Genomic DNA, 13890 nt, shown 5'->3' on the forward strand with positions numbered 1-13890 from the left:
TTGATCTCAGGTATGTATGTGCTGTTGCAGCTCGACAGGTTTTCTATGTTTGCTCCTTCCACATTTGAGGATGTTTGACTGACTGCTGGTGTGTGTGTGTGTGTCTGTGCGTGTGTGATGCTGCGTTTTCAGGGTGCGCTGACCTGCATCTGCTGGACATGCTGAGCCCCATGGAGAGGAAGAGGCAGGGGTACATCCACGAGCTGATCGTCACCGAGGAGAACTACGTCAACGACCTGCAGCTCGTCACGGAGGTAAACACACGGGGTCTCCTCCATCCTCCTGACTTTATCTGGGTATCAATTTCCAAGCATGTCTCAGTTTGTAAAGTGTATCTGGACATGAGAGGAGCATGGGCGGTAGGATGTACATATCAGAGAGACGTGGCACACAGCTGGAACATTAGGAGGCCTGCACAAGGAGTGATTTTATGTAACACAGCATGTGCTCAGGATATAATTCTCTGGCTTTTCTCAGTAATAACAATGACTTTTATTTCAGGCATATGTGCAATTGTTGACAAACAACAACAAAAAAGTCAATAAAAGTAAATTAACAACAATAAATCCTGAATTAAATGGAGGAGAACACATTGAAGCGTTAGGCTTGTTACAAATTTAATCAAAAGCTTTATTTGAACACCTCTAAAAACAAAGTTAAAGTGACAGAAAGGCAAACGCAGAACACTCAGACTGTGGGTTTAAAGAGAGATAAAATACTAAAAAGGTTTTTAGCTTTAACATCCAGCAGTAACAACGACTCGCTGTGATTTCTCCAGAAAGTCTCGTTTTATTTTATTGTTTTGGCTTTTTATCTTTCATCGATCACTCGTTTTTTTCCCATGAGCCAAATACAAACTCTTTTAACAGGAAGTAGACAGGACCAGTAATAAAATAAAAAAAAGAATCGTCCTGATCGTCCGAGCCAAAGATGAAGACATAAACCCAAATTAAAGGCATGGGTTTATAAAAAACTCCTTTGAGTTTTAGCACAATGTTTTCCTCATTTAATGAGAAAGATCATTTATCAAACAGATCATAAAAAGTTTATCTGAGTTTTTCTGTGCACATTACAGTTTCTCTGTTCAGTGAGTTTCATCACTCTGAAAATTTTTTGTCTTTAATATTTTATTTGATCTGAATATTCGAGGACGAGTACAAGCAGGAAATGATCGATTCCCTTGGTAAAATCACACAATCGTGTGTGTGTGTGTGTGTGTGTGTGTGTCTGCGTGCAGATTTTCCACAAACCTCTGCTGGAGTGCGAGCTGCTGACAGAGAAGGAGGTCGCCATGATCTTCGTGAACTGGAAGGAGCTCATCATGTGCAACATCAAACTGCTGAAGTAAACACACCAAGCTGTGAAACAGACACACACACACACACTGCGCATGCACTTACTCGACACAGAGACATTTGCATCTGGTGCACGTTTGACTTGCAAAGCTCACCTTGTTCTATTTCCTCCTGTCAGACAGTCGCTGCAGTGTGTTTGTATCTGTGACGGTGAAACTTTTCCTCTGCAGGGCTCTGAGAGTGAGGAAGAAGATGTCGGGCGATCGGATGCCTGTGAAGATGATTGGTGACATCCTGACCAACCAGCTTCCTCACATGCAGCCGTACATCAGGTGCCGTCTGCCATCTCTCAGTCCTGAGTCGGCCTGCAGGGGGATCATCCCCTCAGTTTCGTGTCTTGTATGACTCTTTACGTGTTCTCGTGTTCAGGTTTTGTTCGTGTCAGCTGAACGGAGCCACGCTCATCCAACAGAAAACCGACGACAACCCCGAGATCAAAGACTTCCTCAAGGTACAGCGCTGTAGAGTGAACTGTGGGCAAGGTTTCAGCCCCTCGTCCCAAAGGAAAATCACCTGGATGCTTTTTATAGTGGGGTTTTATTTACTCATGCACGGTCCTGTCACGGTTCACACAGACGCTTCCCTCAGTTTGAAACCTTACTAAGAAAACTGGCAACTCAAACATACCTTTGTTCTTCCTGTTTTCTTTTTTCGTCCGATTGTTGTGCGGGTAATTTTAATGGACACTATAAATGTGGGAAAGTGTGGATGAGTAATTGCAGAATAAAGATCTGATTTTCTCCAACTCCCTCACTCTCTGTGTGTCAGAGGTTAGCCATGGATCCCCGGTGTAAGGGAATGCCTCTGTCCAGCTTCCTGCTCAAACCTATGCAGAGAGTCACGCGCTACCCTCTCATTATCAAAAACGTACGCACAGTATCCACACACACATCACACTCCCTCATATTCAGTCTGTTTTCTCAGTGTTTTGCTTTCTAGTTGATCTGTTTTTTGTTTTTAGATTTTAGAAAATACTCCAGAGTCTCATCCAGATCACAGCCACCTGAAAGCAGCTCTGGAGAAAGCAGAGGAGCTGTGCTCGCAGGTGAGAACCCAACACGGGACGATGTCCACACTGCAGTGAAAGCCTCAAATGTGTTAGTCTAGAAATAAAGCTTCACACCTGCGTTATAGTTCAGTAGGTAACATAAAGCAGATGCCTGCATGCATATCCATGAGTATCATCCTGATCGATGTTTCATCCGATCATGAAACATCGACCAGAAACTCTCAGACTGCAAAATCGTATATTCCTACTTTAACTACTATCAGAGTTTCAGGCTATCAAAGTGCACGGGGCAGGTTGAAATTGTGTGGGGTTTTTTATTCATTCATATTGTTTGTTTGGGGTTTTTTTCAGCCTTTATAACTTCGTAAGTGCAGGAGACGCACGCATTAAATGAAAATGTTTCATGTTTGGCTTAAACCCGTCTCTCCGGGTTTGAAACCATTTTTTTATAGCTGTGCTGAAGTCAAAGACTGGATGGAAAAAGAAACAGATCCTAAAGAGGTCCAGAGGTTTTCCCAACAAGGCCAAAAATAACTTCTTACCCTGGTTTCAAAGGTTGTTTATTCCTGAATTATCATTAAGTATGGTGTGAGAGACTCAGATGGTCTTCCTCCGGCTCAGGTAAACTTCGGCTCTGATCCTGGAGCTGGATGGGACTTCACTCGATGTGTTTTTGTGGGTTTTTCAGGTGAACGAGGGCGTCAGGGAGAAGGAGAACTCGGATCGCTTGGAGTGGATTCAGGCTCACGTTCAGTGTGAGGGCCTGTCAGAGGTACATCTTATCCTCCTGATGCCCTCTGAAAACAAGGCAACGTAAATTTATTTGTATTCGATCAGCAGACGACAGTTTGATAAACTCCTGTTTAACTTTTATATTCATAAAATGTTTTCTATTAACTCTGAAATCATAGCTCAGTCCTCTGAAGGATGATACACATCCTGCGTCTTTCCAAGCCCGTCAGAAGGCCCACAGTTTAAGTGTTGAATCTTTACTTGAAAGTGGGTTAATTAGGAAATAATAGCAGTAATATCTGCCTGTGTATCCCTCAGCAACTGGTGTTTAACTCAGTCACCAACTGTCTGGGTCCCAGGAAGTTCCTCCACAGCGGGAAGCTGTTCAAAGCCAAAAGCAGCAAAGAGCTCTACGGCTTCCTGTTCAACGACTTCCTGCTGCTCACACAGGTGAGTCCTGCACCTCTGTACAGTTTACATGTTTAGTTTCTTGCCTTAAATCCATCTTTTATGTTGTACATGTCTGAATGTGGCTGGGCTGGTACTGACGTAGCATCTTTCTACTCAATTTAAAAAATGACCCTCGCAGGTGACCAAACCTCTGGGCTCGTCAGGCTCGGACAAAGTCTTCTCTGCAAAGACGCACCTGCAGTACCGCATGTACAAGACGGTAAGACTACACAATCTCTTTCTCCAGAGAGACTCGCTGTTAAACCTGCCCTGGGTTATGTAGTGTGAGCTGGATAAACATGTCCTAACTAAGGTTTGTGTTCACTCTCAGCCAATCTTCCTAAATGAGGTGTTGGTGAAGCTGCCGACAGACCCGTCGGGAGACGAGCCTCTGTTCCACATCTCCCACATAGACCGAGTTTACACGCTGCGAGCCGAGAGCATCAACGAAAGGTGAGACGCTTCACGGTCCAGACTGAGCGAACAGGAAAGGCCTGCAGTCAAACTCTCAAACCTGAAAGTCACTCTTAATCTAGGATGAGTGGATTCGCTTTAAGTTTAGGTCTGTGAGTAATAACATGACTGCCTCACAAGTTAGCAGTGTCTTCAGCTGTGTGTATCATTGCTAGTCTCTAAATGTGTGTGTGTGTGTGTGTGTGTGTGTGTTTATTCAGGACGGCGTGGGTTCAGAAAATCAAGGCAGCTTCAGAGCTGTTCATAGAGACGGAGAAGAAGAAGCGGGAGAAAGCATATCTAGGTACCTGTCCCACTGAAATAAACATCCTCAGATTGACCATGATCAGAAATGTCCTCTGACTCCTCCATGTCTCTGTGCCTCAGTACGTTCCCAGAGGGCTACAGGTATCGGGAGACTGATGGTCAACATTGTGGAGGGAATTGAGCTCAAACCCTGTCGCTCCCACGGTACGTGTGAACTCCTTTTAACTAAATTTGGAAAAGGAAAAACGTTGATTTCAGTTATTGGTTATACATAAGTTCTGTTCTTCCAGGAAAAAGCAACCCGTACTGCGAGGTGACCATGGGCTCCCAGTGCCATATCACAAAAACATTACAGGTAAAACATTACAGGTCTACAGGCAGGCGTTCATTATTATTCCATATTTCAGATTCATTGACTTTTTCATAATAAAACGTGTTCATTCACAGCTACAGTACACCACTGCAGTGCTGGTTCACTGCTGCAGGGACACAAATATGTCTGCTATAATTTATACTTCACACCATCGTTTTGCTGTTTTCTCTCTTTTTCAGGACACTTTGAATCCAAAGTGGAATTCCAACTGTCAGTTTTTTATTAAGGACCTGGAACAGGACGTCCTCTGTATCACTGTGTTTGAACGAGACCAGTTCTCGCCTGATGGTCAGTGATAGTCGCACGCTGATTTAAATCCCTTCATTTCACGTTCCCTGTCCTTTTCAGGAAGTATGAGTGGTTTTGTTTTCTGTCTGTTTATCATCCTCTTTGCCTCCAGATTTCTTGGGCAGGACAGAAATCCGGTTAGCGGAAATAAAGAAGGACCAGGGCTCTAAAGGACCAATCACAAAGAGGCTGCTGCTCCACGAGGTTCCTACGGGAGAGATCGTCGTTAGGCTCGACCTTCAGCTGTTTGAAGAACCGTGAAACCTGGACGGGGCCACGGCGGACTGGACTGGCCCAAAAAGAACCTGTAGGAGATGATGGTTTGGACTGGACAGCTTAGATGGATTAGACTGGACTGGACAACTGGACTGGTCTCAAATCTTTATTTCTCCGCGTGTACGTCTGAGAGAAAGGATCAGTTAGCTAAGGGTACAATGATGCCATTACTAAACATCTTCAAGTTTAAAACAAAAAGGAATAACTTCATGAATTACCAGCTGGAGAAAGGACCTTCACATACACACAAAAGCCAAAGTGGCTGAAAATGTGTGTAACTCCATTTCAGCTCCTAAACATTAAAGATAAGCAGCAGTTAGGGTCACCATGGCAATCCTGAGCACGCCTCTTGAAAAACACATCACCGCCTCCAGTCTGTGCCTCCTATCGACCTGCTTACACACCATGGCTGCGGCAAGAAGACTCCACAGCGTTTCTGTTTCTGTCAGAACATCTTGATCAGATTTCCATTCGATTCTGTGCAGCAGGCGGAGCTCCTGTGAGTCTGAGGCCTCCATAGTCAAAAGATAGAGCAGACACATGATCCCATGTTCTGCTTATAGTCTGGATCAGCTCTAGTGGGCTTGGTGTTAGATTACAGAGAGGGTTTTTAGAAGAACTTCCCCCCTCAGTCGAGATGAACATTACGCCCATTCATCTGACTGAGATTGCATTAATATATGTGAATAATACAAATATTAATGCATTTTTAGCCACTAATAATAATATACAGTATGCTGGGATTTTTGCTTTGCAGCAATCACACCAAATATGTGACACACTGATATAAAAATAGAGATGAAGTGGACTGGGATCATAAAAAGTTGGTATGAGATTCTTATCATTTCTGGCTTATTCATTTCAGTGGAGAGGGTAAATAAAGAGCTCAACATCCAAATGAGATTTATAGATTTTATTCATCTAAATCTAAATTTGTGTGGAGTTTTTAAATGTCACATACACGTTCACGTCTTAAATCTGGTGTGCTGGTGCTTCCGTGGTTAGAGATTGGACCGTTTCAGCAGGTCTGTCCTGTGATCTGACATTTCAAGAAGCAGCTCGACGGGTTTTCTAATCTGCAAATGGTTCTCAGTCATGTTGGTACCACTGAGAAGTGAAAATCCGAGACCTGGTCCAGTCCAGTCCAGTCTGCTTGTGCCCCCTCCCTCCTTCAGGACCGGTCCACGTCAGTATTTAGTCGAGTCTTGGAGAAGATCAGTCAGGTCTTTACTGTCTCCTCTCCCTCTGCTTCATCCAGACAGTCTCACAAACACTCCAGCGACAATCCCAGCCCTCCTTCTTTGTCCAACCAAACCCAGACCTTTATGTGAGAGAGTGTGTTTGTGTGTCTGTGAGAGTGTGTGCGTGTGTGTGAGGCAGACGGCCGATGCGAATGACGGTACGAGTGTAAAGGTGGACAGGCTAACTAAAAGCACGGTTCAGTCTCCATGCATTTTTACACAGTCTCTCAGAGTCTTATGATCAACTCTTTGGGCTTCGGCTCATGTGAGGGGACATTTTTTATAATTTCGCTCAGTTTGGACGCTCACTGAACGCTCGCCACGTTATCTCAGAAAGTGCTAAATATGTACAGGTTAAATGAGAAATCCTAACGATGCAAAATAAGCTGAAGATATAGAGACCCTGATATATGACTGGTGTAAATACATTACAGACAAGATGTCCCCTTCACATGCGTCTGCGGTAATAATGCTGATAATAAGACAGGGAACAGGCGTGAAAGCTGATTTAAACTGAGGTACTGTAACGAAGAATGTCTTAACTGTTCAGGGTGTTTTTGTTTTTATGTATATGTGGGGGGGTCGCAGATTTAGACGATTTCTGTCACACATCTGAACTCTGACGTTATGTTGCTGCTGTGTTGAGCTGTCACAGTGGCCGTCACTATGCAGGGAGGGTAAACCCTGAGGGATTTCGAGGGCCCGCCGCTGGACTGGGGCCCTCGAGCAGGCTCCGTAGGGCACAGATGTATTTTATAGGAATAGCATTTTGACCATTTTCACAGTTTAACCCTATGAAAAGCTCAGAGTAGAAACAACGGTACTGTGCGTCGGCACTCCCAGCACTTTGAAAAGCAGATTTTGGAGCAGAGCAGGACACGAATCTCCTGAATTTCACCCAGCAGCTGTTTTGGGTAATCAGAGCAGGAAGTCTAATAAAAAGAGGCACTCAAACAATGTGTTTTTATTAAAGTCTTATCATTTTAAAGACATTTTAATGAAGATAAGCAAACTGTACTTGAGCCCAAAGGTGGATCCCAGCAAATAAAAGAAAGTCAGGAGTGAATTTCAGATGCAGTCGTTGGATTTTCTTCTTAAATGAAGAGAATGTAAAAAGAAAAGAGTGATCTGCACTGACTGCTACCATTTTTGTTCAGCATAACAACTTTATATTTAAAGTAATGGCAATAACTGTGAAGCTGTAATTTGTGGACTGAACTTATTGTCCAAACTATACCTTCTTTCACAAACTGTCCCAATGTTTCAATTTCAAGCACACTTTGAAAATGAATACTTCTCTGATCTTCCTCCTAAAGTTTCCTCGAGCTGATTATTCAAAACGGCGGCTGCGTTCGCCGACAAGGCCGGAAACATCGCCTAGCTAGGTTGCTTAGTAAGATTGTAGATAAGTTAGTTAGCGAGCCACTCGGCCGGTTAGTAAATCTAGTTAGGTGTTTTAATTTAGTGCCAAGTTACAGTAATGTTCTAAATTACCACGAAGACAACAGTTACCTTAGTGACCAGCCACTGTCCAATCAGAAGTCGGCGAGGCTCGGCCAGCTTCAGCAGCTTGACTATGGAGGAAGGTGTGAACGAATGTTTGTGTTTCCCCAGACTGAAGCTGATGATGATGATGATGATGAATGATGATAAAGCTGTCTTACACCCCTCTGTACTGTCCTGCTCAGTACCCCTCTCGCCGCCTCCTCTCCTCACTGTACTGAAACTAACCCAATCCAGTTTGAACCTAACTGTCTACCTTCCAGGTTGTGTATAATACTGCTGTTATCTGAGAGTTAATATATGAGCGATAAAGGCAGCCTGCTGTTAATTATCACTGTAGAAGATGATGTACGTTGTTGTCTTTCGGTGTTCAGAATAAACTTCAGTTGGACCAAGAACTGCACTGCCTGTGCTGCTGTTTTCATTATGGATTTAGCTACTTGTATGATCCAATCATAGACTGTAACTAAAAGATGTATGTACAGGACTGTGCAAAATTCTTGAGCCACCATTAATTTGTTCAATGTTTTACTAGGAAAATGGGGCACGGATGCAGTCATGCACAGAGACCGTATATGAGGCAAAAACTGTTCTCACGAGCTTGAAAGTCGATATCTGGTGTGACGATCTTCGTTCTCCGACAGCCTGAACTCTCTGAGGCAGCTTTCTGTAAGCAGTCTTCAGGAATTTTCTCTGGGCTTCTGGAAGGATATTCAAAGCTCTTGGCATGTTGGCTCCCTCTTTTATTTATTATTGTTCTTCAATAAAGCTAATGTCTGTGCAGGTTTAAAGTAAAAATGTATGTAGAAAAGCAATGATGCTTCTCAAAGCATCCTAGTTCGGGCACTGCATGCAGATCTGGCTTTGTAAAAGGCACTCAGATTTCTAACATGTTCTTTTTATTTATATTTACCAAAAGAAAAAAAGAAAGAAAGCAGTGACTTTGAAAAGAAAGCAAAATAATCTTCACAACATACCTGATAATTGTTTATAATGTGTAATAATTATAGTGGTTTCAAATACATTTTGCACATCATACTAGATTATTTGATCGCAGTGAAGTGGTGGTGGGGTTAATTAGAGCAAACATAAGCACCTAATAGCACATCAACCGATCTGCGTCTGACAGCAACATTTGTTTGGATGTGTTTGAACTATTTCAGCTTTTACTTTGAAAATACCAGGAAATAAGCAAATTCTTTATGCAATCATTGTTAGAAAAAAAGGGGAAAAAAACAGGCAGAACGACAACTGAGCTGAGCGCGTGAGACAGTCAGCAAAAACACAGCGAAGCAAACTTTATTTAAACCGGCCCAGGTAACAGCGGTGCAGCAGGAGAGGGAGGCTCGGGACATTCAGTTCTTTCACAGAGAGGGAGGAAACCCCTCAGGATCACTTCCCAAACACACACTGGGAGTATTTCTCCAAACTTCTGATAGATTTCATTTAAACCAGCATGGCTGCTGCGCTGTTCAGAGCTGCAACAGGACTGAGTGTCAGAGTAGGTATACTTTATTTTTACATTTATTCTGTAGCTGATAGAACGTTTGTGTCTGCAGCTTCTCATTACTTTACAGCTGATTAACAGCCTGGCATGCACACACACACACACACACACACACACACACACACACACACACACACACACACACACACACACACACAGATAACAAGTTTTAGTTTTATTCCCTGAAACTCTGTAACATCCTAATCCTCAGCTCATCACTGAGAGAGCTCTAGGGCCTAATATTGAGAGGCCCCACATGAAACCGAATCATTTTATTGTAAATGAGTCCAGTTTAGATTAACTAGGCTCTGGTTTTCAGGCTCATGAGAAACGCTGTGCTCTAATAAAGATGGCAGTGGCGCTCAGTCACGGAGTCTAAGCATGGTTTTATACTAAATAACTGCAAGTATTTAGACTAATCATTTTACACAAGTTAACCAGTCAAATTGGATCATGGTTATTGTTTCATAAGCTGGAGATCATTTATGCAAGTAGTTTAATATCTGCATATTAAATAACTCAGACTTTAAAGCTGCTAAATGTTTGTAATATGCAATAAAAAGTAGGCGCAGACATTTGCAACATATTTCTATCTGCACGTAGTTGTATATACAATTAGACTGTTTACCACTCATGTTTTTGTGATTTTGTTTACAATACTGCTTATTATTTCCACAACTGTAGCAAATGCAATGAAATCTCATTATGTGCACTGTAAGGTGGAAAGTTGAATTTAATTAAAGTTCTTCTGACTACTGTTTGCAAGATAAACTGTTACCACCAGGGGGCAGTGTTTTACCAGTGGGCGTGTAAAATGTTCTCAGACCTGTGCTACTATTCAGGTTCTTTTTTCTTTTTTTTTTATCCCTTTCCATTTTTTGTGTTTGTCTTTTCCAAGGCCATCCTGGAAATGAGAGTGTGACGTAATTCCAAGTCAGTCCACCAAATATGTCTGACCTGACCATCTGACATTTAAATGAAAAAATCCAAGGGAATATGCACAATTTTGTATCCCTACTCTTATTTGGTTTCTTTAACAAAAAATCTCAAAGGATGAAGGCAGAGCACAAATCCTCTTTGGGCTTATGTCAGGAAGGGCACCCGACATAAAACTGCCAAATCAAACAATTGGTGACCCCATGTAGCAAGAGGGCATCTTCAAAGCATGAAGATGGTTTTAGATGTTACTGCTACTGTCAAACTTTTTGAGAGATGTTTTTTTAAATTATTATTGTGTAAAATGCTTCTTAAGCTTAAGGTTTTTCAAAATTTTGAGGCTAAATATCGGGTACTATGGCTATTAATCGCCTATTAATCCCAAATCAGATGAATGGGGGAAAACACTTCCATTTAATGTCTGTGAAGGTTCTCAGTCATCCAGGTCATCGTAGTCAAAGGAGCTTGCAAAGAAAAGCGTCTGGACTTCTTTAAGTTTTCGTCTTCAAGCAACTTAAAGAAGTCCAGACGCTTTTCTTTGCAAGCTCCTTTGACTTCCATTTAACTTTATTTCGAGAAAATAACTAAAAATTTCGAGTCATGGATCCTTTGTTGTTTGTTTTTTTTGTGGTGGAAACGGGCTTCCATAAGATTCTGTTAATATTATATCAAAAAAAATTGTGATGGTGTTTTTCTCTTATTTTTATATTATATTTATGGACAACAGGCAAAGATTGTTTCAGAAGCAGAGCGAGATGAGTTTCAGTTTATGCAATATAAGCATTTTCTCTCGTGTACTGAGTACTATTACAACACATAACGCCCATTGTAAGAATAAAATACTCTAGTCCCACCTCACAGGCCCTTTTTAGGCACGGTCTTGAAAACCATTCACAGCAGATGGATGCCCCTCCCTTCAGCTGGCGGCTTCTTCCTGCTAAAAGGCAGTTTTTCCTTCCCACTGTTGCCAAAGCATCTGCTTATAGGGGGTCATATGAGTGTTGGGGTTTACTCTATTTTCGTTGTTAATTTTAGGGTCTTATAAACACATAAAATTGAATTGAAAGTAAATGACATTAAAAAAATGACAGTTTTACAATGAAATGTGAGCATTCATGATTTATGTGTGGTTCTGTATGTGTGCATGTTCAGCGGATCCACGGGGAATTATGTAGAGTGATGTGGACGCCACAGGCTGCTCGGTTCAGCTCCAAACCATCAGACAGAGACCCGCCACGCAGAACACACATCAGTAAGAAAACACACGTCCTCTCCTTTTGTCTTCTTTTGGCAGTCTAGACAGAGGCTGGAAACAAGGTCACAGAGAGAGACACACAAAGAAAAGTACGGTATGCAGCAAAGGTCGCAGCAGACGAAGGGTATAGGAGTTGATTTTGGGGGTTATTACACTTCCTGTTGTGCAGAAATTGCCTGCAACTAAAGATAGTCCTCAGTGAATAGGAATGAGTGCGATAGCTTAAAACAATTACATCTGTTTCCAGTCAAAAGTTCCACATTTCATGCAACTGCAGTATAAAAATCCTCTAAACAAAGTAAAACAGCTCTCATGTACTCCAGTCTTCCAGTCTCTTTTAGTTTGAAGACGATTTTGCCCATAAAATGTGAGCATTCTGCTAATGCGTGCTGAGTGGCCTGTTAAGAATGCATGACAGGACACATTCTTTTGATGGTATTCATCTGCAAAAAATAACTACACGTTAAAGGTTTAATTAAACCACAACATAAACGTGCGTCTGTATAAGAAGCAGGTGTTTATGGTGGGCGAAGGTTACTTCTAAAAATCAAAATGGTGCTGTGGTCTGATGTGTCCATAACACTAACAAAAAGTACTGCTATGTGCTACTCTAGAAACTTGTTAAAATCTAATAACATAACTGTATCTGTTATCTCAGCTCCTGCTTTGATAAAATATGAAGAAGATTATTTACCCCACGGAATAGAAACTGCTCACAGTCTTCTCTCTGCTGACAGAGAAAGCCAAGTCCCAGCCTGCAGAAGGAGCTGATAAAGTTCTGGACAAATTCTTCTCTGAAAGGAGGCCAGCCACAGCGCCCCCTGCTGTTGGTGAAGGTCAGTACATTCAGGATGTGCTTAGTCAGGGTAACAGTTGGTAGACACGACTTAGTGGTGTAATAGTGGTGTAATTAATTCACTGTAAATATATGAGTAAAATGTTTCTACAAACAGCTTTTTTGTGCTGCTGCTTGGTTAGGAAACCAAAATGTATCCATTAAAAACAGAATTCGGAGTTTTAGGAGGGCTAATGGAACAGTCATCATCTTAAGATTAGTACAATCTGATTCAAAAAGCTGAAGTGGGTATCAGTGAAACCAGCTGATGTATTCAGATCTGTGTTACGCTCTGTTTATCATGGCAGGAGAGCTCATATAGCATAGCGGACGCTAACAGTAAAGGGTCTAAATTTGGCAGTAATGACTGCGTGCAAAAACAAAAACCTTTCTTCTTTCTTGCATGTTTATAAAACCTTTGGCTGCATGCATAAACCTGTCAGAGTAGCATATAGGGTATGATAAAGGTAGTGTCAAATTCCTGCCTGCTTGCTACTGAATCACCTAAAAGAAATCCATTATTTCTACACAATAATTAACAAAAACCCAGGAAAGGTGAGAAGGTTTCACTCTGCTTAAAGACCTTTTTTCTTGCAGAGCTTTCCAAAGCTGCCGCCATGATAAATACCAGCTCAGCCCAGGATCCACATGAAGCAGCTAACAGAGACTCTTTGGAGAAAGAAGAGGAGAAAGCCAGCAAAGCAGAAGCCATGATACCTGAGTCAACTTTAGCAGAAGTGAAGGCTGATGTGGGGAGTCTTGAAGCTGACGCTCTGCAAGAAACATGTGACTCGCTCCAGAAGGGAGCTGAGGAGCTAGCAAAAGAGTTGGAAGTGAAGATGCCAATAGAAGATGTTTCTGTTTCTGAAGGTGCAACAGAGGTGGACAATTTAACACTAGATTCCATCCCTGAAGCTGCGGATACACTGGAAGCTGAAACATCAGCAGTCCCTGAAGCTGTGATTGGATCTGAGCAAGGACCGATACAGTCGTCTGACACTGAACAGGAACTGAGACTAAACGATGGGGTGATCAATCAGAACAAAGTAAAAGGGGCAGCGGAGCCCGAAGGAAATGTTTTGGAGGCCATGTCTCTTGAGTCTGTGACCTTGGCTGAAGTTGAGGTGTCTTTGGGAACTCTGGAAAGCGAATCTCTGAGTGAAACCTCGACTTATCTGGAGAAAGAAGCTGCAGTTCTTGCTGTAGAGAAGAAGATGGAGGTAGAGGAGGAAACCACTACCAAAGAGATGACTGAGGCTACACACGCTGACCCTCTGTCTCTGCCTGAAGTCGTTTCTCTGCCTGAAGATGTGCAGACTGATGCACTGATGGAGAAGCTGCTCTTTACTGTTCCTGCTAGCGTAGAGGGTGCACGAGAGAGCCCGATTATTGAGGAGGCTGTAACAGCAG

The 13890-nt window shown here is 42.4% G+C and overlaps 2 protein-coding genes across 5 annotated transcripts in view; both read left to right on the top strand.

Moving 5' to 3' along the window:
* itsn1 (intersectin 1 (SH3 domain protein)) overlaps positions 1-8345 on the top strand; it is a 48122-nt gene extending 39777 nt beyond the window's left edge. For all 4 annotated transcript variants that reach the window (XM_005741544.1, XM_013912998.1, XM_013912999.1 and 1 more), the window contains 15 exons: positions 133-254; positions 1238-1344; positions 1526-1627; positions 1725-1806; positions 2124-2222; positions 2317-2400; positions 3053-3136; positions 3415-3546; positions 3686-3766; positions 3878-3999; positions 4221-4303; positions 4387-4470; positions 4557-4621; positions 4819-4927; positions 5040-8345. In XM_005741544.1, the coding sequence (XP_005741601.1) occupies positions 133-254; positions 1238-1344; positions 1526-1627; positions 1725-1806; positions 2124-2222; positions 2317-2400; positions 3053-3136; positions 3415-3546; positions 3686-3766; positions 3878-3999; positions 4221-4303; positions 4387-4470; positions 4557-4621; positions 4819-4927; positions 5040-5188 (1505 nt within the window). In that variant the 3' untranslated portion in view covers positions 5189-8345. The remainder of the gene's footprint in view (positions 1-132; positions 255-1237; positions 1345-1525; positions 1628-1724; positions 1807-2123; positions 2223-2316; positions 2401-3052; positions 3137-3414; positions 3547-3685; positions 3767-3877; positions 4000-4220; positions 4304-4386; positions 4471-4556; positions 4622-4818; positions 4928-5039) is intronic.
* An 838-nt stretch (positions 8346-9183) lies between these two features.
* LOC102207433 (uncharacterized) overlaps positions 9184-13890 on the top strand; it is an 11280-nt gene continuing 6573 nt past the window's right edge. The window contains exons 1-4 of the mRNA XM_005741561.1: positions 9184-9448; positions 11543-11642; positions 12383-12481; positions 13078-13886. Coding sequence (XP_005741618.1) covers positions 9404-9448; positions 11543-11642; positions 12383-12481; positions 13078-13886 — 1053 coding nt within the window. The 5' untranslated portion in view covers positions 9184-9403. The remainder of the gene's footprint in view (positions 9449-11542; positions 11643-12382; positions 12482-13077; positions 13887-13890) is intronic.

The sequence above is a fragment of the Pundamilia nyererei genome, unplaced genomic scaffold (genome assembly GCF_000239375.1).
Source record: "Pundamilia nyererei isolate P.nyererei 1_Seehausen unplaced genomic scaffold, PunNye1.0 scaffold00111, whole genome shotgun sequence".
Lineage (NCBI taxonomy): Eukaryota > Metazoa > Chordata > Actinopteri > Cichliformes > Cichlidae > Pundamilia > Pundamilia nyererei.